The 24,607-nt window shown below is 39.6% G+C and overlaps 1 protein-coding gene across 7 annotated transcripts; it reads left to right on the top strand.

Moving 5' to 3' along the window:
- Positions 1 to 348: 348 nt before the first annotated feature.
- ago3b (argonaute RISC catalytic component 3b) lies at positions 349 to 22,610 on the top strand. Of its 7 annotated transcripts, none has more exons than XM_046059414.1 (20): positions 349 to 485; positions 680 to 967; positions 5,913 to 6,090; positions 6,248 to 6,368; positions 7,254 to 7,462; positions 8,215 to 8,351; positions 8,964 to 9,098; positions 10,801 to 10,888; positions 10,987 to 11,134; positions 11,936 to 12,055; positions 12,142 to 12,264; positions 13,030 to 13,163; positions 13,619 to 13,803; positions 14,020 to 14,179; positions 14,484 to 14,574; positions 15,765 to 15,959; positions 16,094 to 16,228; positions 16,456 to 16,557; positions 16,959 to 17,158; positions 17,637 to 22,610. In XM_046059414.1, exons 2-20 carry the CDS (start codon positions 949 to 951, stop codon positions 17,743 to 17,745), a joined length of 2,589 nt encoding a protein of 862 aa, XP_045915370.1. In that variant the 5' UTR covers positions 349 to 485; positions 680 to 948; the 3' UTR covers positions 17,746 to 22,610. The 7 variants fall into 7 exon arrangements, with proteins under 7 accessions (XP_045915370.1, XP_045915368.1, XP_045915364.1 ...); XM_046059412.1 differs by having other exon boundaries at positions 12,142 to 12,285; XM_046059408.1 differs by having other exon boundaries at positions 12,142 to 12,285; positions 12,997 to 13,163.
- The last annotated feature ends 1,997 nt before the right edge of the window (positions 22,611 to 24,607 follow it).

The following is a 24,607-nucleotide window of genomic DNA, read 5'->3' as shown; positions in this document are numbered from 1 at the left end:
CATGTGCTGTGTTGCATGAGAGTACATGTTGAGAGATGTCTACTTTATTGTTATTTTTTGTGTTGTTCTTGCAAAGCTGCAGAACGGACAGAGTGCAAAACACATTTCCCTTCAGGCACAATAAAGTATATCTTTAACAAAAACTGCTTTCCACCACTGATTATCTGAGTGTGTAGAACCATAATAATCTGATAGAAGTTATAAATAAAATACATAGCTCTGTAGCTCTAATATAGATGCTAACACACCTCACGTCTTCGTTGGTCACGCTTTTGTTTTGAAGGAGTATTCCGGAAGTGTACTTTTCTATTACCGCTAGCTTTATTCTGGTGCGCGAGAGGGCGGTGAAGTGCAGATTTCAGACCGGTTTGTAGTCGAAATCGACGAGGACGCCGGGGTAGTGAACCCCTCATATCTGTTTGAAAAAGAAGAACACCGGATTGTCACATTAACTAACCGGGACGACGAATTCACACACTGACCGGGTAAATATTCACATCTGTCTTGTCTGTCGAGTTGCCAGTTAGTTGCTAGCTTAGTTGTCGTCGGCTAAAGCTAACTAACGCTGTTAGCTTAACGTTACCCACCGCCGCTAACGACTATCGGTGAAACTCAACCGACTCCGTCTGAACTGTCACAAACATTTCTAACACTGACCATAATCTTATGCTTCTTTCAGATACAAGATAAAGAACTTCAAAGGGCGGCAGCTGGGGACATTTTGTACAACTTTGAGCTGTCAGGTGCGGTAAGGCAAGTCGGGGGAGAGGACTTCCAGCCGAGGGGAACCCCAAGCGGCCCGGTTCCACATCAGCGACCAAAGCCGGGGAGCGGGCTGCCGCGTAGCCGGGGAGCGGCGTGTCGGCTAGCGGATCTGCAGTCAAGTTTTAACCGGCGCAGGGAGAAGTAATCACTGGGTGCCGGATCATCCGGACAGATACCTCATGAATGGAAATCGGAACAACAGGTGGGATCCCCAGACTAACGGCCATGCTGATCGTGCTTAACGGCGCTAATTTGGTGTTCAGATGCTGCACTTGAGTTATTTGCAGACTGTGTGCAGTGTTGGACACAAGTCTGATCCCCGTGATTGAGCATGTGGGTGCTGCAAGTGTGTTAAGTTGATCTAAATCGTTAACATTGATGTAAGAAAGGTGGCTGTGCTATCGTGGGCACTGGTGCTCAGATAGAAAAATTCCCATTTTCAGCTCCATCAAGTGTAATACACAGGGGTGGTTGTTTCTCAGCGGTGTTTCCCCGTTTTCCACCTTGGTGTGTGTGTGTGTGTGTGTGTCTCAAAGCAGTTTCGTGGGTTAGTAGTCTACGTCATTCTTATTCGGCTGTCAAAGGCAGGTGGTGATTCCGTCAGGTGTGCCTGATGCCTGAGAGGCTGGCTCAGTTTCAGAGATGTGTGTGTGTGTGTGTGTGTACATATCTGTTTGAAGGGCAGGCTTTGTCAACAACTGCTGCCATAGTTACCCCTAGCTATTGAATAATGTTCAGTTCACCGCTGCCTGTGTTAATTACAAATCAATTGAGCATGCCAGGGCATTAGTCAATTTACTTTGTTGCCATGGGGCACAATTTGTGAGTCACAGCTTGTATATTATTGATGCTGTGGAGGCCCGTGTTGGACTGGGAGGGGGAACAAAGGGTCAAACTGGTTCACTGAAACTCATTCACTTGTCACAAACTCCACCGATTTTTCACCTTATACGCGCTACACAGCATTATCAGAGAGCAACATACATTTAAACATTTTAAAACAGTGTCAGGCTTTGATTAATGGGCTCATGTTTGTTTTGATCAAAACATAATTTCTGATTTATCAACAGTTTTTAAGGTCACTGTACTCTGCCAGTATTTGTGACATCTGTGTATTTCTTGAAAGTAGGGCTGCAAGTAACATTATTTTCAGTATTACATAAATTGCCTATTGTTATCAATTAATTATTTTGGATATAAAGTGTCCAAAACCAGTAAATTTCCCATCCCAAATTCCCATCACAGTTTTCCAGAGCCCACTGTGATGTCTTTAGCTTGTTCTTTCTGGACAGCGGTCCAATAGATGAATCAGTTGTCAGAATGGTTGTTGATTAATTTTCTGTCGATAGACTAATCAATAAACGACTAAGTGTTTCTGCTCTAATTGAAAATATGGACTTGTCATATATGAATTGAGGGCAGCGTAATGTTCAGTGATTGGGATGAAGTGTATGTGTAAACTAACCTGAAATGATAAATTATAGGACACTGTGTGAACATGATGGTAAAAAAGATGTTGGAGCTATCTGTAGTTATTAAATGAATTCTTCATACAGTTTTTTTTTTTTTTTTTTTAACAGTAGTTTGAACTACACAAATCAGCCCTTGATTCGTTGTAAAATTCCTCTTGCAAATATCCCATGGCCATGTTTTGTGTTCTCACATTGTTTGTGTTATTTCACCTGTTTAAAAGTTGAAATTTTATGCATAAATTCAAAAAGCCACTTCCGTCAGTAATTTAAGAGATCACATTTTTGCCACATATTTTCACCACTCTCCGTGCAGTTAATTATGGATCTGGTTTAGGGCTGCAACAAGCAGATATTTTCATAATTGAGTTAAGTAAGTGATAAGTGATTTTTTTTTTTTTTTTTTTACTACTTAAGTTAATCATTTAGATTTTACATCACATAAATCTTTTAAAATGCCCATCATAATTTCCCAGAGCTCAAGGTAACGGGCAAAACACAAAGATATATTAAGTTTATAATGGTCTAAAACAAAGAAAAAAAGTAAATCCTCACAATTGAGAAGCTGGAAGCTGAGAATTTTTCATCTTCAGTAGAACTAGATTTAACATTTTGCAGGCGTCTCTACGCACATCTGGAGTGTTTAATGAAGTCTGCGAGGTAGAGGAGATTAAAACAATTAAATTTAAAAATACCTTTTAGTCTCTAGCAGTGGTGTAGTGATATTAGGATTGTACAATATTACATCAGTGGAGTACTCTCCTAAAGTGTGTGGGTTGAATGTCAGCTCCGTGTGGGCTGTTACTTGTTGTTTGTATAATGAAGCAGCCTGATATGCGGTCATTAGTCTCTCCATTGTTGCTCGTTCTACAGTGAACCCTTGTGTTTTTGGGTCATTACTGGTGCTGTCAGTCTTGTGTCTAGTTAAGGATGTTTTCCATAATTCCTCAAAGAAATCTGAGGATGGATTTCTTTTGCTGTCACTTGTTGATTTACGTTTCTACAGTTCTTGCATTAAAGGTTAAAAATGGAAAAGCAAAAATTCTGCAGGTGCTTGGCAGAGCAAAAAGAGTTATATTACAAGCCTGTATGGTTCATACACATGTATGGTATGGTACATACACTGTATAAAAGAAGTGGACATAGTCATTGTGATGTTAACCATTGGTTTGTGGACTGCTGTATTTAAACCTCAAGTTTGCCAATATGGCTGTCACCATCTTGATTTTTTGCAGCCAGCTGGACCGGACGTGACTATATTTGGACGAGATTGTGGAGCTAGCTAGCTTGGTTAGCTAGGTACATCTGTAATTCACGTTAACGGTGACTTTAACCGGAATGATAATTTTTGCTAGCGGCCGCCCTAAACCATACTCTGCTTTATGGTCTATTTTACATAATTTACTAAATGAACATCATGCTATATTGAAGAAGACTTGAAACATGCGATTGAGACCGTAGGAAATGAGGGAATAAATCATGAATAGTCGCCACCTGCAGGCCGTTAGAGAGAATGCAGGTTTAAGGGACATTTGCCTCACGTTTTAGACCCGAGGGTTCCCCCTTGGTTCATATGCAGACCGGTGCTAAATAGGCGTAAATAGACAATGCACTGGAAATGACGAATACTGCATCGCAAGTAACCACCAAATACTGAAAACACAGCTATATCATTGGCATCAAAATATGAATATCCTAAAAATTAAGACAAAATAATGACCACGCAAATAAAGTACAATTTACATAGTGTTTTCATCACCGGACCTCCAAGATAAATGAGATAAATCTGTGTGCACCTGTTCCTCCTCTTGTCAGCACGCCTGCAGTTGCTATGTAGAAACTATAGCAACATGGGCACCATTGCCATGTGAACGCCACAGAGGAGGAACGGACCTGGGGACGCCTCGGCAGAAAGTGCGGCCCTTTTACTGAAAGATGACTCCTTAGGCAGGTTCAGGGTCAGCCCTCCACTCTGACAGGAGCTCTCTGCTGCAGGCTGAAACGGTTAAATACTCTCCACCCACAGCTTCTCTGCCGCAGTCAGTTTACGGCCACGTTCATCATTACTGTTTTTCAGCAGTACAATTGTTTTTCTGTCATTACAACAAAGTGCACCTCTTGCTATTTTAACAGCCTGAGCTGAGTGTACATGCAGACTTTGTCATGTTGGTCATTGTGCGCGTGTGTGTGTGTGTGTGTGGATGCTCTGAGTCACATTTGTGGAAATTGTGTGGTTGTGTGATGTCACTTTTTTTTTTTTTTTTTATCACTGAGTACTTTCCAGTTTGGCATTTATGAAAATTGGTGTCAAATTGGCGTGGTGTCACCCGCCTACTTTTCCTCCTGTCTGGCGAAGGTCATGTCAGTAAGGAGAAATCTTTGAACGATGAGCTGGTCTTCATTTAAAATGTCACCAAACTCTGTAACCTTTCATACGACCGTTATCAGATTTATGTGACTCGCTTGTTTCAGTTTTGTCAGTTTGATATGAGGCAATCTTTAACGTCCCTGACCATCTTCAGTCCTAGCATCCACCCTCTGCTCCTTATTAACCACATCCTTCCTCCAGTTTGTCTTCCGCTCAAAGCTCTTAGCTCGTCTGAAACGGTAGATCACATTCATGATTGCTGGTTTGGGTTATGTTTTAGCTATTTTGAGACATTGAATATTGGGACGTAAATGCTGATGGTGGATGAGGACTGGATTTTGTAGGATTTTCTGCTCTGTTACCAAAAGAGTTGGTCATGGAAAAATGCACCAAACTCCAGGAATGAATTGCATTGAAAAACTGAAACTGCCAGTCTTATATATAGGGCTGGGCGATACGGCCAAAAATGTTATCACGATAAAAGATCTCATATCATTCATATGGATAATTATCACACAAATGTCATATCATTGTTTCTTTCAAGTTTAAAGGCAATTTTTTTCTCCTTTGTGAAAGTTGAAGAAACCAGATGGTTTTAAACTCTTCTTTATGGTCAGAACAAACACTTGATGCCAAACAGCTGATCACTTCACAAATCTGAAGAACATTCAATACAGTTATGATAAAATCTTTTTTTAACAAATATGCCTGAGTAAAATTAAGTAAAATATTTTTTCAGTCCCTTTTCCTCAACAAAATAAATATATTAAAAATAGTGCTAATTTGTTTGTGATTCAAATGAATTAAATCAAACATTTATTGAAAATTTGTTATAATAATTATCATTACTGTTTCGTTGCCCAGCTCTAGTCTTATACTACGATATTAAGACAATAAAGACAAATTCTTCTTGCATTAAACTTACATTAATAGGTTTATTTTGGTCATTTGGAGGTTGCGCAATAAGCTGTAAAACGCACCATTGACATGTTTTCCATAACATTTTCCTTTATCACATTATAGTTGACAGGGCAAACATGTAGGCAAATACTTGCCTACCTATGTCCAACAGATACTCCAGCCTTAATTTGGAGCCGTGTTTGTGTCAAGCTGGCAAATTTCAGTCTTATTTTTACTCTTTACATTAACACTATATGTTTGTATTACTAAGATAGATCATGTAATATACAGGCATATTCAAATTTCCATAACAACAGTTTTATACTTTTTTATACTTTTTTTTTTTTTTTTTAGAAAAGCGAGTGTAAACAATTGTTTTTAATTGTCATGTGTTGTTGTTGTTGTTGTAGGAGCCGCTGAAGCCCAAGCCCAAGCCCTTTTTTCGTTGCCACGGCGACCTGGCTATGGCACCATTGGGAAGCCCATCAAGCTTCTCGCCAACTGCTTCCAGGTAGAAATACCCAAGATCGACGTCTATCTGTATGAGGTGGACATCAAGCCAGAAAAATGTCCTCGCCGGGTCAACAGGTAACAGGAAAGGCTGAAAGTGGTTCAGGTCTTGAGCTGCTATTTATGAGCAGACTGTCCTCAGGAGACTGGACTCTTTTGTTCAGTGTAGACCAGATGGACTGTGAACATATCAGAGAGTTAGCTAACACTACCTGTGTGTTGATGGTTTTTTCAGGGAGGTGGTGGACTCCATGGTTCAGCATTTCAAGGTGACCATCTTTGGTGACGTTCTGCCAGTTTATGATGGGAAGAGGAGCCTCTACACTGCTAACCCACTTCCTGTCGCCACTGGTGGGGTAAGACTACACAGTAAAGTTTGGATGCTGGTGTTTTAGTTAGTCTGGACCAATAAAAATCACAGTTTAGCTTGACAGAGAATGTCAAGGTCAGAAGTGTATGCTGTTTTTCTTGTCTTCTTGTTAGATCTTATCAATGGGACATTGATTGACTCTTAAAAACAGTGTCATACCAAAATTAAAGTAATATACTATGGCATAGGTCCCTATAATTTCTGCAATGCATAAATTGCAGAATGAAAAAAAAACACTTCAACAAACTGTCAGAATTGCGACCACATCAGCAGATGCAAGATGCCAGCTCGTACATTTGGTGGCTGTGTGGACGGAGTCAGATATTCTGTTAGAAAAAGATAAAACGTCACGCCCGGTCAAGCTTTGTAAACAAGGAGGAGTGCTCTCCACGTGAGAGTTGCCTCCTTCAGACCCACTTATGTGTTCAGCAGCATACTGAGGCTGTCAAGTAATAACCTGTTTCATAGGAGACATTTCACAATACACGTATTGCAACAATGTGTTCATTCTGAATTGTTCCTATTAAATAGTATTGTAGTGTTTTAAGATCCTGCTGTTGCACTACATTTATTGCGACTTGTCCCCATAAGTAATTGCACATACATTTGAATATTTCTGTAAATATGACACATCAAATTCATATTGATATTGATTCAATTTGTAATATTTTCTTAATTTATTCCTCCATCACATGATTACACGCTCTTTCTTCTTTCTGATGATAAAATGTGCTTAAATAGAAAAATTTAAACAAAAAACATGGAATTTGGGGAAAAAATAAAACAGATTTCTTAGGGCCCTAAATAATGGGGCTGGAGACACATGCTTTTTATTTTTCTTATCATTGAGACCCTTGTTTTCCATCTTCAGGTGGATCTGGATGTCACCCTGCCTGGTGACGGTGGGAAGGACCGCCCATTTAAGGTCACCATTAAGTTTGTGTCACTGGTCAGCTGGCACATGCTGCATGAAGTCTTGACGGGACGTGCTGTGGCCGAACCGGTGGACCTTGACAAACCGATCAGCACCAACCCTGTTCATGCCGTGGACGTTGTCCTTCGTCATCTGCCCTCCATGAAGTGAGTTTTCTCCGTTGACCATCTGCAAAGATTTATTTATTTTTGGTAATATTTAAAAAGAACTGTAAAGAAATTCACGCCTAGTTCATATTTAAATATTCTGAATTATATTGAAAGGTCAGTGTAGCCTTATATTTTGAAATAATTACTAGTCTCTAAGATTTTAAAATTTGGTTAAATATGTAGCTCAAATCATGACTACTGTATGCTGTAGTTTACAATAACCATGTTACAGTTTTCAGTGACAGGAAGATGAAGAGCACTGAATTAAGCATGAGAAGACTATTTCTTGTTGATTAGTTCTGGTCATGAAATATGATCCAAGGATACTTTCATCCTAGAGCTACTGTACAGCTCCCCTAATTTATCATGCAGTATTTTAACCCCAAAGGCGTCACGTCACATATTGTAACAGGTGCCGTTTGGTGGAAACATATATTTACCCTACAATACTACAGGTGGATATATCTTCAGTATATTTGGAGATGGTCCAAGTGGGATTTGATTACAACATGGACATATGGATTAAAAGCATATTGTATGTGATCTGCCATTTGGTGAATCCATTAACTGAAATAGCTTTTAGTAACATGAACGTAAACCTTTTTAGCCTCCTGTGGTTTCAAACCAGTAACTCATGCAGAGCTTGTGTTATGCTGCACCCAGTGAACCACACAGGGAATGCAACTCCCAGCCTGAGTTCTATTTTTGTGCTCCACACTCACCTTAGTGAAACTCCCTGTCATTATCAGGTACACACCTGTCGGACGGTCCTTCTTCTCCTCCCCAGAGGGTTATGACCACCCTCTAGGTGGGGGAAGAGAGGTTTGGTTTGGCTTCCATCAGTCGGTACGGCCAGCCATGTGGAAAATGATGCTCAACATTGATGGTGAGTAAGCACTGGGGAAACCAGGCACATTTAAAGGAATATTTAGATATTTAAAAGAATATTTAGTCATTTGTCAGAAATTTGCTCATTCTCTTTCTTGTTAAGAGTTTAATAAGAAGATCAGTACCACTCTCAAGTCATAAGGCTACAACAAGAAGGCATTTTTAACCTGTGGTTTTTGGACGGATTAAACAAACAAGATGAAACATTAGGTACCGGTGGGCGGTTTTTGTTACCCTGGACAGAGCCAGGTTAGCTGTCCCCTTTTCTCCAGTCTTCATGCTAACCTAAAGTAACCGATATCTGTGATCAGAATCTCCCTTACTGCTGTTTATTCAAATTAAAACTGTTCTTTTGTTTTACTCAAAACCTCATGACCAACTCAAAAGAATTTATGCGTAACACTTACATTTCCTTGTATCTTGTTTGCTGGTTAACTGGCAGTGTTTATTCTAATGTGCAGGCAGTGTTTATCAAATGTTGTCTTAAAAGTTATGCACTCTGCAATGCATTTTTAATGTATATATCTTTTTGGGATTGAAAATAATTTCTGTGTAAACCTTCATCCACCTCCACCTGTGTTAAATTTGACCTTGACCTCTATCGTTTCAGTGTCAGCCACAGCTTTTTATAAAGCCCAGCCAGTAATCCAGTTCATGTGTGAGGTCCTGGACATTCACAACATTGACGAGCAGCCTCGCCCTCTCCCTGACTCCCACAGGGTCAAGTTCACCAAAGAGATCAAAGGTACACCACCAAGGAAAGGTAGTGCTTGTTTTCACTGTGCTGCAGTACGAGGCTTACCCTGTACGGCTTTGTGTGTTGTTATGTGTTGGGAACAGATGTGTTTTGATGTTGCAGTAGCCTTTTCAGTATTAGCTTTTTATGTTTGATAGTTTATTTGATGCAGGCTTAATTTTGCCGATGTAGGAATTTGAACTATTGAGTTTAGGGTTGGGTATTGTTTAGGGCTGGCCCGAATATCATTTTTTGAGCTTCGAGGCTTTGATAGTCACTTTTAACTGTAATTATAGTGACTAAATGCTCTTCTTCTACAATTGGTCAAATATAATTATTTAAATGTGTTCATTGTGTTGTTGTTTGTTTGTTTCCAGCCTGCAGTTTACTGATTAATTTTAAAATGTTGGACATTTGACTGTTTTCATCTGTAATGAAATTAAGCAATTGTAAAATTAATAAACGCTATAACTTCCACTCTTCTGCTGTTAAGCTCAGTGCTCTCACACAGCAGAGGGCTTCATTTAATTTTCCCTTTGATGTGAACTGGAGTGTTACGTTCACTGCTGTTGGTGGAGATCAGGCGCGCAAACCCCCCCCCCCTCAATAATCAAATTTCATAATTGAATATTGAATGTGTACCCAACGGTTGAATATTCGGATCCAGCCCTAGTATCGTTTAAATTGATTTGATAAATCAAATCAGGTTCTTACCGAATCTCTGTTCTATATAATTTGGAGGGGAAAAAAAGAACGCATGTTCCAAGAACAAAAATTTGCCTACCTTTTTATTCTTGCCACATTTAGAGTCGCACATTATGCTACACCTACCGCGGGGTATCATAGTTTACAGTAGACTAACGTTCTGTCAGCTGCTTCTGATGTGCTATGACTCAGGAAAATATCAAAGAAGGCTAATGTCCATGGATACGGCTGTGAATAAACAGATTTTGCATACCTAAACAGAAGAGACTCGACCTTAGAAAGGGATGTAACCGCTTCACTACAACTCTTATCAGTGCTCGGTGACATTTATCCATACTCATCTTCCCCTTCCTAGCTAAAGTGAAAGTAGTTTCTGTACTAGAGGGACCCCAGAAAAAAATATATCATTTGTAGACATCATCTGTTTCCCTTTAGTCTAAAGGGTGAATGTCAGCTCACCTTGGGTTTTGTACCATTAGTGTGAGACGTGGCTACTTTTAGCGTTAGCTGTATCTGGGATTAGCTGTACTCATGATTGATGCCATATTGAAGAAAATGCTTTGTCATATTGCACCAAACATCCTTACTGCAAGTGTTGCATTTTGATGCGTCCTTAACATTTGTTACTGAAACTTTTAAGTGTTTGCTGCGGTCCGCCATGGGCCACAAATGTTAATAGAACTACACTCTTCTTGCATGCTTTGTTGATGTACTGCGTAACAAATGGCGTGACGTTAGGTCTGTGTAGCCGGACCTGGCAGATAAGTGCAACTTTTATGGACTGTAAAAAGCTCACTGCAGTTAAATTGGGAGCGAAACTGAAATATGCAAAAAGTTATGAACCAATAAGCAGAATTGAAAAGCACATGTTCTAGGAAATTTGGTACTGGCTCCAACTTGTAACCTGTTCTTGATGACCCAACCCTAATTGAGTTTTTCCAGTCTACTGAATAAAAGCTTTAGCCACTTTTGCGCATTCACATTGATCTCTCCACCATCTCCACAGGTCTTAAAGTGGAAGTGACTCACTGTGGAACCATGCGTAGGAAGTACAGAGTCTGCAATGTAACACGACGCCCTGCCAGCCTCCAGACGTATGTTTCTACACTGCACTCCAGTAGCTGTTTACGCACAATCAAAGCTGTCGTTGGCTTACATTAACAGGTGGTTCTTGTTACCCTTCCATCCATAGATTTCCATTGCAGCTTGAGAGTGGTCAGACAGTTGAACGCACTGTGGCGCAGTACTTCAGAGAGAAGTACAACCTGCAGCTAAAGTACCCCCACCTGCCTTGTCTGCAGGTGGGCCAGGAACAGAAACACACCTACCTGCCCCTGGAGGTAAGGACTGATGACCGTATGATTCCACTGCCAGCTGCTGGTAAATATGTCTTTGGAAGATAAATAATGATAATGATGACCTGTCGTTGTGGCTGGTAAGGTTTTGAGATAATATGAAAGTTTAATGTAAAGTAACAGTGTTTCCCACAGAATGATAGTGTAACTGTGGCGCACGGGGCGTAAAATCAAATACGATTTTAAATAGGCCTAGTAAAAAAAAAATCGAAAATCAATCTGTAGCAGTCAGCGTTGATGTTGTGGCGGGCCGCCACAAATAAATGAACGTGTGGGAAACACTGAGAAATATCAAAATATAATTGGGTACCAGAAATCATAAATCACATTTTTGTATCCAAATATGTTGGGCATGTGTAAAGGTTAGCCTGAATCATGTAGGTCTTGTGTTGTGCCCGTTGACTGCTGTTTCTGCCCGTTGGAGAAACAAGTTGGTGGTATTAAGAATAGGGAGATCATATTCCTGAATGGGTAATTAGCTATAAACATCAATAGCAGTGACAGAAAAATGGTGACCAGCGTGGTTGAGATACAACTTGATGTAAATCCATGTACAGATCTTAAATATTTTTTTACATATTCGGAAAAATAAATCTTTGATGCTCTGCTACTACAGCTTTCATGTCAACTCTCAGTGGATATCTCAATGGCTTGCTCCTGATTGGTTTGGACAAAATCAAAACGCTAGTGAATGAATGAAGTAAAACAAACTGGTAATTCAGTCAGATTATCAAACTGGATTAAGAGCTAGATTAACCTGAACCGGCTTTTTTCCCTTCTGTTCAGGTGTGCAACATTGTAGCTGGACAGCGCTGCATTAAAAAACTAACAGATAACCAGACGTCAACCATGATCAAAGCAACAGCCCGCTCTGCACCAGACAGACAGGAGGAGATCAGCAGGCTGGTGAGTATCTTGTGGACCAGAAATAAAATTGCAAGAAGCTTGCTTTTTTTTTTTTTGTTCAATAAAACATATTCTCTTCCCCTCAGGTGAGGAGTGCAAATTACGAGGCCGACCCATTCGTCCAGGAGTTTCAGTTCCGCGTGCGAGATGAGATGGCTCAGGTGACGGGCCGCGTCCTGCCGGCCCCCATGCTGCAATATGGCGGCAGGGTGAGCTCTGAACCATTTATGGTACCTTCCCTTTAAATCACGCTTCATATGCATGTTTTTTAACAAGTCTCTGTGTTGTGTGTCTGAGACAGCGGGGTTTCCTCCAGTTAGTCAGAAAAGCTGCACAAGTTGGACTAATAATCCTGACTCTTGAAATTTCGTGGCTCTGAATTTCTGCCTTAAAACCAAAAACTCAGTTGGTACTATGATCCTTTAGTAGTGATGAATGACATGTACATGTGGAACTCTTTCAACAATGACAAAAATTCAAAAATGAGCCACACTAAGGCAGTTCTGAGCTGAATACATTTTCTGTGGGGAAACCCTGTGATTTTCACATTTGATGTGTCACAATTCTCTGATTGCATCTTGTCCATCTCTCACATGAACAATTTGCTGTGGTTTTATACTCTTTTATACAAATGCATGATGTTTTAAAAGATAATACAAAGAAGATGTTTTGATTTGAAAGCAGTCTCTGATTTGCATGTCTGCCATACAAATATGTTTTCCTGCAATACACGCTAAATGCATGATCCAATCAGAAGCACAGATTAAACTCGGTAATGAAATTAATTTGTCTCTAATGCCATGATCAGTCGATGAATCTCAGTCTATTAAATAATCACCAGCCCTTGATCTTGAAATCTCACTGGCTGCCTGAATCCTTTAAATCTTTGAATCCATACTTTGTCTGTGTTCTTGTACTGTATGTGTCTGTGTGACTGCCAGCCCCAGCAGATCAACCCTGCACTGTCGTTGCAGAACCGCACGGTGGCCACACCCAGCCACGGGGTGTGGGACATGAGGGGGAAGCAGTTTCACACAGGAGTAGAGATCAAGATGTGGGCCATCGCCTGCTTTGCCACCCAGAGGCAGTGCCGAGAAGAGATCCTTAAGTGAGTTTAAAAAAAAAAAAGACTTGCTTAGTTTAGTTGGAGTGGTTAAAGTAACACAGGAAGTGATAAAAAATAATAAAAGAATCAACAGATTAAAGGAAGGATAATACACATTTTTGCTTGTTTCTTTAAATGTGAGATTTTTTTATTTCACAAGTCAAATTTATTTAGATTAACAATAATTGCAAAGTCTAAAATAGAATAATTTAGTAGAGTACTTATACTAGGGTATGACAGTTAATTTTACAATTATGTAGCAGAAAATAAATTTTTCCCTTATTTTGAAGAATTAATAAATACAGTTTGAGAACAGAAAAATCACTCCTCAAGTGACAAGTATTACATAAATAAATCACAATAAACCAGTACTCTGCTGCTAGTGACATTAAAAACACATTACTAGCATGTCTTTTTTTTATGAAAATAACTACATTTCTTTTTTTCTTCATGCTCAGGAGCTTCACTGACCAGCTGCGTAAAATCTCTAAGGATGCTGGGATGCCAATCCAAGGCCAGCCATGTTTCTGTAAATACGCCCAGGGAGCTGACAGCGTGGAGCCCATGTTCAGACACCTGAAGAACACCTACGGTGGGCTGCAGCTCATCATCGTAATCCTGCCTGGGAAAACACCTGTCTATGGTACAAAAATACATTTCTAAACCAGATACAGTGTTGAAATATGAACGGTAACAAAGTCAGTGTGCATAGAAATGTTGCATCTGAACCTCTGACCTTTAGGCTTCTGCCACCCTAGACAAATACAAAATAGTCTCACTTCAGTCATATGAACTTTGTGAGGCATATAAGTGCAGTAAACCGTGAATGTAGAGTCAAAGGAATATCTCTGGCCCACAGCTGAGGTGAAGCGGGTGGGCGACACCCTTCTTGGCATGGCCACTCAGTGTGTGCAGGTGAAGAACGTAGTGAAGACGTCCCCTCAGACCCTGTCAAACCTCTGCCTCAAGATCAACGTCAAACTGGGAGGAATCAACAACATCCTGGTTCCACACCAACGGTAAAATGAACACAGAAAGTAAAGATAGACCTCATGGGTTCTTGCTGCTGCGGCTTGTCAGTCTTTTCTTGAATTTTTTAACTAAAATTCAAGGTTTTTTTCTCACCTAGACACATTCTGAGTTCAGTGGGTAGGGAAAATAATCAGGCTGACATTCATGTCTTCTTAAATTGTTATAATTTTTGACTTTACATCAAAAGCGTCTCTGATAATGTCTGAGCCTGTCTGCTGGCTGTTTGAAAGACTGTGTTGCATCATGACTGATGGTCGGAAGATAATTTTTTGTCTCTTGTCATCCACACAGACCCTCTGTGTTCCAGCAGCCTGTCATCTTCCTCGGGGCTGATGTCACTCATCCTCCAGCAGGAGATGGGAAAAAGCCATCTATTGCAGCGGTGAGACTTCACTTAAAGATACTTGGTCAACAATCTTGTATTTTTTTTTCACTTACACTACTCATATCAGTCTCTGCCTGTTGTCACAAAATGGACTTTATTACCCTGAAATAATTTTGGACTGCCTGTAGCCGTTTCCTTGCTGAAACATGACTAAAACACACAGTATAATTTGAGTGTTTTTAACATTTATAACATTTTTAACATCTATGTAACTATGTATTGTATTACTTGCATACCTTTGCAGAAACCCACAAAAAATAGTTTCTTAAATGCTCTTAAAGGTTCAGTGTGTAATATTTAGGAGGATCTATTGACAGAAATCCAATATAATATACATAACTATGTTTTCAGTGGTGTATAAAGACCTTACATAATGAACTATTATGTTTTTATTACCTTCAGAATGAGCCATTTCTATCTACATTCAAAGCGGGTCCCCTCACATGGAAGTCATCATGTTGCTACGCCATGTTTCTGCTGTAGCCTAAACGGACAAACCACTCTACAGAGCACGTTTCGTCACTACATGTAATACGTACAAAGCAGAAGTAGTAATAGCAGTAGTAGTCTGGTTTAATAGAAGTAAGAAGAGAAGTGACATTTGGACAAATAGAAGACCACACGCATTATTTAGCACAAAAACTGACAGAGCACGTCGGCCACCGTAGCTTCGCCTAAGCGCTTGCAAAAGGAGGGGTGAACAGTAACTGATGGTGCGTTCATGTGGTGTCGGAACAAATTTTGTGTACATGGGACATAAAGAAGTATACAGAACAGTATACAAATAAATAAGAAGACACAAATAATAAAAGCTTTCCCAGGGTTAGGCTATATTATGTAAATATATTAAAAGAGCAGCCTTTTTTTGTTGGATTTAGAAATTAAGTTGAGATAAGATATCGTATGTCTGCGTGTTGTTTATTCGCTCTGGTAATGCTAATCCAACACATCTTTGTATTAGCGTCCATGTTGATTCCACATTCTGACTTAAAAGCGCATGAACACACACTGAAGTCGGAAGAACAACTTCACAACTCAGGAAATGGGATCATCTGCGGAGCAATAAATGCACCATGAGCCACTGGTTGCTAGATGGCACTAAAACTTACACACTGAACCTTTAAGTTGTGATGTCTTTGCATATAATTGTGTTTCTGACACTTCTGACTGATGTCGTGCTTCTACAGGTGGTGGGCAGCATGGACGCTCACCCCAGCAGGTACTGTGCTACAGTGCGGGTCCAGAGGCCCAGACAGGAGGTCATCCAGGACTTGGCGTCTATGGTGCGAGAGCTCCTGATCCAGTTCTACAAATCAACCCGCTACAAGCCGACCAGGATCATCTTCTACAGGGACGGAGTGTCAGAGGGACAGTTCAGACAAGTATATCAACTTTTTCTCTGTAAAAGTTGCAGGTTGTGTCAAATGCCCAATTCTTACTGTAATTTTACAAAAACACGTTTGCTAATGTTCTAAGTTAATTTACTTGGCAAGTCTAACTGTATTTTTCTGTGTAGGTCCTGTACTATGAGCTGCTGGCTATCAGGGAGGCTTGCATAAGTCTCGAGAAAGATTACCAGCCGGGGATTACTTATATTGTCGTGCAGAAACGCCATCACACGCGTCTCTTCTGTGCAGATCGCAACGAGCGGGTGAGTTAGAAAACGGGACTTCTTTTTGTAAACAATACGGTGTTCTAGGAGTATTCTGGTGGCCTGCATCTGTATGATTTGATTTGGCAAATTAGGAAGGTGATCAAACAAAAGGGAAGTAAAGCAGATTAAAGAAGGATTTGACATCAGGGTTAGTGCTCAGGCTTGTAAAGGATTTTTGTGGAAGTGTGACCTCTTAAAATAGTAAAATTACGCTTCACTCTCAGGTTGGACGAAGTGGAAACATTCCTGCTGGCACCACAGTGGACACCGACATCACCCACCCCTACGAGTTTGACTTTTACCTCTGCAGTCACGCTGGAATCCAGGTAAACTTTGTCGGGCGAACCCAGACTTACTACACCAGACTCAAACTCACTGAAAATACAGTAGCAAGAACTTTCACTGTATAGACTGAATTATTGTAGTACACTTGTGGTGGCCAGATTTCTGATTTAAGGCCTTTTTAAAACCACAAGTACATTTTCTTTTAAATTTAATGAACTGTTGTGGTTACTGTATGTTATGCATACTTAGACCAACTTGTAGTGAAGAGTATCAAAGAATATTCCCTCTTCCTCAGCCACACAGACAGACAACTTCTCTATTTCAGTCTGTCGAACAACCACGCCTCCCCTCTTCACCTAAATTTAGCCGCTCATTGTTTGTCCTTTTCTCTATGGAGCTGCTTTTCTCTGGGGCGCGATTAACTCGGTTTTCCTCCCTGCAGGGTACAAGCCGGCCTTCCCACTACCACGTTCTGTGGGACGACAACTGTTTCACCGGAGATGAGTTCCAGCTCCTCACCTACCAGCTGTGCCACACCTACGTCCGCTGCACGCGCTCCGTCTCCATCCCTGCACCAGCTTACTACGCCCACCTGGTAGCCTTCCGTGCCCGCTACCACCTGGTTGACAAAGAGCACGACAGGTGGGGAGAAAGTCTTTTAATTTTAATTAGATGATGCAGGCCTCTGCACACCAGGTCAGAAATTGTCGCACGTTTAAATGCAACCTCACAATGTCAAGTTTACACACTCTCCGAAACTTTCATCCATCATCAAAGTTTTTGCATCTGTCAAAAGCACAGCGTCGCATACAAAAAATACAGTGTGCCTTATGGGACTATGGAAGTTGATTACATCTGAATAACTTAATTTATTTGTAAGAAAGGAATGGAACCATTGAATCTGTTGGGGATTACTCCTAGATTAATCATTTTGGCTGTACAAATTTATTAGGTCATCCATTTTTTAAGGAAATTATATTTATTTTTTACTTATAAAGTGTCTTAATAATAATAATAAATAATAATAATAATTACTTTTTCAGGTCAGACACTATCAAATGTAAATATTGTAGGCTTTTTAATATGTAACTTACCATTATTCCTCTCTCTCATTTCAAAGTGCGGAGGGCAGCCACGTCTCAGGGCAGAGTAATGGCAGAGACCCCCAGGCGCTGGCCAAGGCTGTTCAGATCCACCACGACACACTGAGGACCATGTATTTCGCCTGACCGCCCCTCCACTTCCCTCCATCTTCAACCAGTCTCAGTGTCCCACTTCCATCAGCCGCCTCGTCACGTCACGCAGAGGCCACTGGAACTCGGTGGCGACGGCTGCGAGCGCAGGCCGCGTAAGGACGTAATAAGCCAGAGAGGAGTTACAGCCACATTATGCAATTTGAAACCAGCCAATCTTTTCTGTGCTCCCGCCCGTGCATCTCACCTACACCTCCTCTGCTGTATTTAAATTACAATGGATTCTGTCTCCTCTAAAGCACGCAAGTCACGTCCTTGCCTTCCAGTTTTGACAGCAGCTCAAAGTTTTTATTTTGCTGTTTTTATTTTTTTCTGTGTGTTTAAAGTATGGCGGAGCAGCAGGGAATACAAAAACTGATGATTTTTTTGGTGCATGGTGGGCATGAAGCAGAACCAGTGAGGACCTGACTTGCTCCATAGCCTCATGTTGACCCTAATGTTGCTGGTTTATGTTGTAGATGGTTTTTACACGTTTGTTTGTGAGTTTTCATCTTGTCTAGATATAATTTGTGTCACTTCTCTGTCGAGCAAATGTGTGATTGCCACTGCAACACGTTAGCCAAGTACGCTTGTAAACGTCAGGCTGCCTTAGCAGTTACTCCTCTGTCTCCCTTTAAGCCAATGGTTCCTCACAGTCATTCAGCCAGACAGTAAGAAGCCCAACTCGGCACTCAACCAACACAGACACTGAATGAAATCTTTATTTAATTTTTTAAACAAAGCCACTTACAGCCATCAAAGAGGTATTGTGTATCGCTTAATGCCTTACAGCGAGGCGAGGTGCATACAGAGGACTGCTAGAATACAATGCCATGGCCATGAAATGGACAATTTTAAACGTCTCTCACTCACAGTTCAACTTGGTACAAAGTGTTATACCAAACGTCGTCTTGTGAGTTTTATTCCTTCTTGCTATTTATGAGTTGTTGTGTTCTTTTTAACTTAATTAACATTCGTTTTCAGCAATAGAGCAGAGTAGACCGTTTCTATCTTGTGACGACCACAAACCTTTTGGCTTTTCACAGCTTTTACACAAGGAACTGACCAATTTAGTTGTCAAAAACTCCGTCAGTGCAATAAGGTGTTAATACAGAGCGAGCAGGTTCAGTGGTGAATGTTTTCAAGGAGCTTTGGCGTGCTAAAATTGTTTACGAGTGAGTTTTGGCATGTGACAATGAACTTGGATTCAGGAATGTATCGGCCTGATGTGAGGATGTGTGGATCAGCCGAGAGGTCTGATGGTGTTTGGAGAGATCAAACAAAGTGCCTGATTTGGTAAGAGTGTGTTAACTGTTAGTTGGATGGAAGGTTTTTAATCGAATGTTGGTTTGGTTGCTTCTGTTATTGCATTTAGTGAAACGGTCTCAGAATCCCAACATAATGTAAAAATACTGCACTGCCCGAGACATGGAGCTGGACTGTAGTTGATCTCAATGCATGTGTGATTATTCCTAATGTTTTGTTTTTCGTTATCAGGAAATAATTAATCAACTTAACATTTTAACGCTTTGTGTCCTTGTGATTGCAACATATTATGTGATCAGTTAGACGCACTTTATTGGAGATCATACATAAAACAAAGCTTACATTGATTATGAAATACAACAGTGCAGTTTCCTGCAAATTATGTCCAGCTTTTTCATGAAGATTTTTTATAATGTCACGATCTTGAGAAGTGGTCATGTCAGTGAGGGGGGAAAAAAAAAAAAAAAAAAAAAGAATAATCACACTCATTTCTTCTCTGCTATTATAAATGTGGATTTCTGAGCAGGCGTTACATGCAGCCAGTTGAAGACAGAGACTTGGATGCGTGTCCTCACTTGGTGCACTGACAGCCCGCACTCTTTGTACTCGTTCATATTCATATATCAGTCTTTTTCACCTTGCTGTTTTGCATTTGTTTTTAGAGGAGGTCTGGGCTGGGTATCTCCAAAACTGGTTTTCATGCTGCAGCTAACTATTATTTTCATCATCGATTAACCTGCTCATTTTTTCTCAATTAATAATTTTGTTTATAAAATGTATTATTATTACTTTTTTAATATTTGTTCTAATTTCACACAGCCCAATGAGATGCATCAGATTTCTTGTTTTGTCTGACCAACAGTCTAAAACCCAAAGATTTTCAGTTTACCACCATATATGACAAAGAAGAGCATCACAGTCACTCATTTCAGTCCCTAGAAACAGCAGATTTTTTACTAAAAATTACTAAAAACTATCAATTATAAAAATAGTTGCTGATTAATTTTCTGTCAGTTGAATAATTAATAATAAAATAATCGTTGCTGCTCTAGTACGGTACTTAAAACTACCTTTCTATTTTGGAGGAAACCATTTTTTCTGCTACATTTGGACACTGGTAGCTTATGAATCTCAAATTACAACAAAATAATTATCGGAAAAATCACACAAGACATCTGCTAACAATCCAACATGTTGAAGTTTATCAATATATTTTTTTGCTTTTTTAAATCATCGTTGCCAGTTATCAGTCACAGTGGTACTTCTTTTCAATGCCCAGCCCCTGAGGGTGTTTTTCTGTCATGGCCTTGCAGTATAGTTTAACACAGACGAAGCCTTCAGGTTTCATCACGTGGACCAAACCAACGTGCCTGGTAGGGGTGAAGGTGGAGGAGTTTGAGGGAGGGTGGGGTTGCTGTACTGTACGGGTAGCTCTCTACACTCACAGCCTTACAGCATCGTGCTGATCGGCCCTGTACTGCTAACTGTGCTAGCCACATGTCACCAGAACCAAACTTACGCTGCTATAAGAAAACCCATTTATTGAATATTTCCTCAGATATATATAAATAAAATACAGAGAGACTTAGAGGATATGGTATTTTACTGCACTTAAAAAATATGCACGTGTTTATGGTTGAACATGATGCTGCTGAGGTGTGTTTTGTGTCCGGGCAGAGTTTGTGCTTTATTGGATTCTCTTCTGTTTTTGGAGTCGCCTGCAGTTAAAAGCATTTTTAAATTCTAAAAACTATCTGAGTAGTTTGTCCCCCTCTGTGTTTGTTGTCCCGTTGAAGCGGTTTCCTAAATGTCAGACATTACCAGCATTTGATTTTACTTGAAGAAAATTAGTCGTGGGCATGTTTAACATTGTTGGCTTGTGCTCTGCTTGTTTTTTGAAAGTCTATTTAGAGCCTTATGACGGGAATCCCTTTTACACTCACAACGCCACGTACAGTAAGTCGACCTGTAGGCAGGTCTTTGTGTCTTACAGCGCTGGACATCAGATGCCTTTTTCCTAAATAAAATAAAAGCATTTTAAAGTCTGAATTGAGATATATTTATATGTAAGGATATTCATGTAATGCACACACCACTTATTTTTCCTATTAAGTCCTATTTGAAGCAGAAGTGTGACAGCTGTATGGAAATATGGAGTTTAATAATCGCAGTGGCCGGTGATCATTTTTCAGAATTTGATAATGCAATAGGTTTACTTGTGTTAAAAGCTAAACGGATGTATTTGCTGCATTGACCTGCTTTGTGGAGACCGTTGAGGGTTGTTTTGTCATGTTAAGTGATCAGATGAACCTTCAACCCTCCTCTGTAAAGACCTGTGAAGACCTCCCCCCTGCTGTTATTTTATCATCTCAAAAAGCTCATCAAAGAAGTGAAAGATTTTGAATGTGATGGGATTTAAGACATTTCTCAGTGCATGTGCTGCAAACTGCATCAAAGTTTTTTATTTTACTTTCTTTTGTTTGCTGTTGTTTAGTTTTGTTTTTTTAACACTTTTTGCATATTCATGAGAGGAGGAGGGTTGAAAGTTCATCCTTGGACCCACTCATCCGTAAACAGACTGTGCCTTTCCTGATGGTGCTGAAAAAAAAAAAAAAAAAAACGAGTAAATCAAAGAAATCTTAATTTTCAGAAAGGGCGCTGAGGCCCGAGTCTACATTGATAAGTATATATTGATACATGACAATACTGTAAGGTGTGAGTGTGTGTGTGTGTGTGTGTGTGTGTGTGTGTGTGTGTACATATATATGTATTTGTGTGTGAGTGTGTGGATACCTCTGACATATATGCCAAGAACACACAAATATGCAGAACTGATCAGTGTGGAGCTGACAGGACCAAAAGGCCTGTGGGGATCAGTTTAGTAGACGGGCACTCTCAAGCACAACCCAATAACTAACATTTCTAAAAAACAAAAAACAAATAGGGGAACACTCATGACTCCATAGGTAACGAGTAGCTCAGTGTAGATTATGTAGCATTATTTATTTAACTTTATTTCTATAGGGAAATGATGCCTCCCTTACTGCTTGTAAACACTTCTTTTTTTTTTTTTTTTTTTTTCTCCCTCCTTTAGCGTTTTAATTTATGTGTTCATTCTCGAATGGACGGCAATAATGAAGATATCGTAAAGTTTCTGTGCAAACCGTTTGTCTGGCCTTCTCTCAGTTTATGCACGTCACCATCTGACCCTCTTATTTTTATGATTTTAGTTTTTCTTCTATCTTCTAATGTGAAATTTTAGACGTTTACAGACTTGGGATCGTTCTTCGGTTGAGTTGTAACTTCACGAGTGCCCGTCTCCCATGTGAAGGGATTCCCCACAATAATAAATCTGTAAACCTCTGCGGTTGGCTGCATATCATACTCAAAAAGATAAATAATGTTTGGGTTTCACAGTATATTAATGTGCTTTTTTCCTTTTGTTTTTGCCTGATTATTAAAATGTGTCACTTTTAGAAGTAAATTGTATGTCAAGACCTTTTTTGTCTTAACACTCATCTGATCCTGGTCCTACGTTGAGCCTTTTTATTTGGTTGTCATATTTAATTTTTTGAATAAATACTCTATGTATGAAATGTGTTATTTCTTTCTACATTTTTAAAATTTTAATATTTTTGACAACATTACCCGGATGTCTCGTCACGTTGAAATCTGCACTCTTAAGAGGAAATGGAAAGGTTTAGAAAGCCATGAACACCCTCACGGTTTGTGATCATTTCCAAGAGGCAACTGCAAATGTGAATGAGAAAAGTGATCACAGAATCACAGTTGAACTCATGCAAACTGTTTACAGTTTGCACAATCATAAAATTAATTTTGTGTGATGACGTTCACATCTGGTATCATAGTCTCGAGGTGTTTAAGTCACCTTTCTTAACTTAGGGATTCTACTCCACTCAACAAGCAAAAGTTATGTTAAAACTGTATATTGCAGAACATTGTAGTTAGCTTTAATCTTTGTGACAACAGAAAGTATGATCATAACTTAGTATATATTCAAACACCAATCCAATGAAGAGTCCACACTTTGTCTTCACAGTTGAGTGTTACTCAGAAGAGCTACTTTTATAGATTTTTTTTTTTTTTTTTTAAATTAATTTCACTGCTTCCTGTGTAGGATACTCTTAACATGATTAGTGTACAAGTAATACTCCCTTATTAATTTCAGATCTGATTTTCTGACAGTTTATTTTAAAGGTGCCCTAATTTCATTTTACAGTTATAGGTAAAAATGGAGACAGTTTTGTGAGACAGTAGACTTATTAAGTCACCACATTTATGTTGAATATGTAAATGAATATAGTAAACATTATGCCTGCTAAACATCGTTATTGAGAGCACGTTAGCATGTAATGCATAACTTTGCCGAGCAAGCAATAACTAAGACTCCAGTGTCGGTGAAAAAATTAAAATAATAATCATAAGCTAAATAACTTAACTCCTCCATACAGATTTTCATGCATGAAACTCGACCGAGTACAAGATAGCTACTGCACTGGTGAAGGTAGGTTGCAATACTTAATAAATGGAAATAATTAAGTGTACGGATTGGTGTTACCAAATAAAATTTCAGGAACCTTCCTCAGAATTTACTTACTTTTCAGGAATTGATTAGAAAGCTGTGGGACCTGTAATCATAATATGATTCTGTTGGAAGGTAATAAAATTAAACGTAGCTGTATGTTTAAGGTCACAATATAATTTATCTCTTTTTCAGCAGGCTGAGTGAAAATAAGATTAGACAGCTTTCATTAAACTTTTTGTAAATTGAAGATGCACACAGTAAACTTACAAATGAACAAAGTGTGCTGCTGAACCAACGTGCCTGGATGTCCTCTGTGCAGGACACTATAAAGATGTTATCTATGTATACGTGCACTTCTCCTGCATAGGAGCGCTGGATTCATTATTACCGACAGGAAATGGACAGAGGGCTGTTATCAGTCACTTCCTGTTTGAAGTTCCCGCAGACCAACACAGACACCCTTTATAACTTTATAACACTACGGCGTTGTGTAGTCTCTGTGTTTAGAGCTCAGGCTGTCCGTGCTTATAACTCCAAATTACCTTGGCAGTGTACAATCTCCACTTCCTGCTTATGTAGTCAACATCCCCTGGTTTTTAATTGCTTTATCCCTCGCTCCAATAAAACACTCATCTTTGAGTAAACAGTGTCCTTCTTGCACTGTGAGTCACAGAAAAGTATATTTAACCAGGATACTTCATGCATATGCTCTGATGGGACAGTTTCCTGCTTCATTTATACCAGTAATCTGAGAACAGAAAACTATTTTTCCCATAAACACTGTTATGTTGGAGACTCACAGTTGAAGCACTTCCACTGCCTAGATGAGCATTAAACTCTCCCGGTTACTGTATATCGTCAGTATGATGCCGGTTAAATCTGGTTCTCAAAGTATTTTTCACCATTCTGCTTTCCCATTTCAAATTAATCTTTTAAACATATAGTCAGTGTTCGTCAACATAGAAACGCAGGTGCCTTCTGCATAATGTTACAACCCTTTATGTTGTAGTCACCAGTTGTAATAATTTCAACTTTGTTTATAAGAAA

Source organism: Micropterus dolomieu, linkage group LG09, assembly GCF_021292245.1.
Source record: "Micropterus dolomieu isolate WLL.071019.BEF.003 ecotype Adirondacks linkage group LG09, ASM2129224v1, whole genome shotgun sequence".
Taxonomy (NCBI): Eukaryota; Metazoa; Chordata; class Actinopteri; order Centrarchiformes; family Centrarchidae; genus Micropterus; species Micropterus dolomieu.
This window is presented reverse-complemented; position numbering and strand designations above follow the sequence as displayed.

What these genes read in the sequence shown, in the direction of transcription:
- ago3b (XM_046059407.1), top strand. An exon ending in ACACCTACCTGCCCCTGGAG is followed by an intron (nt 11,135 to 11,935) that starts GTAAGGACTGAT and finishes CCTTCTGTTCAG; the next exon opens with GTGTGCAACATTGTAGCTGG. An exon ending in TGCCGAGAAGAGATCCTTAA is followed by an intron (nt 13,164 to 13,618) that starts GTGAGTTTAAAA and finishes CTTCATGCTCAG; the next exon opens with GAGCTTCACTGACCAGCTGC.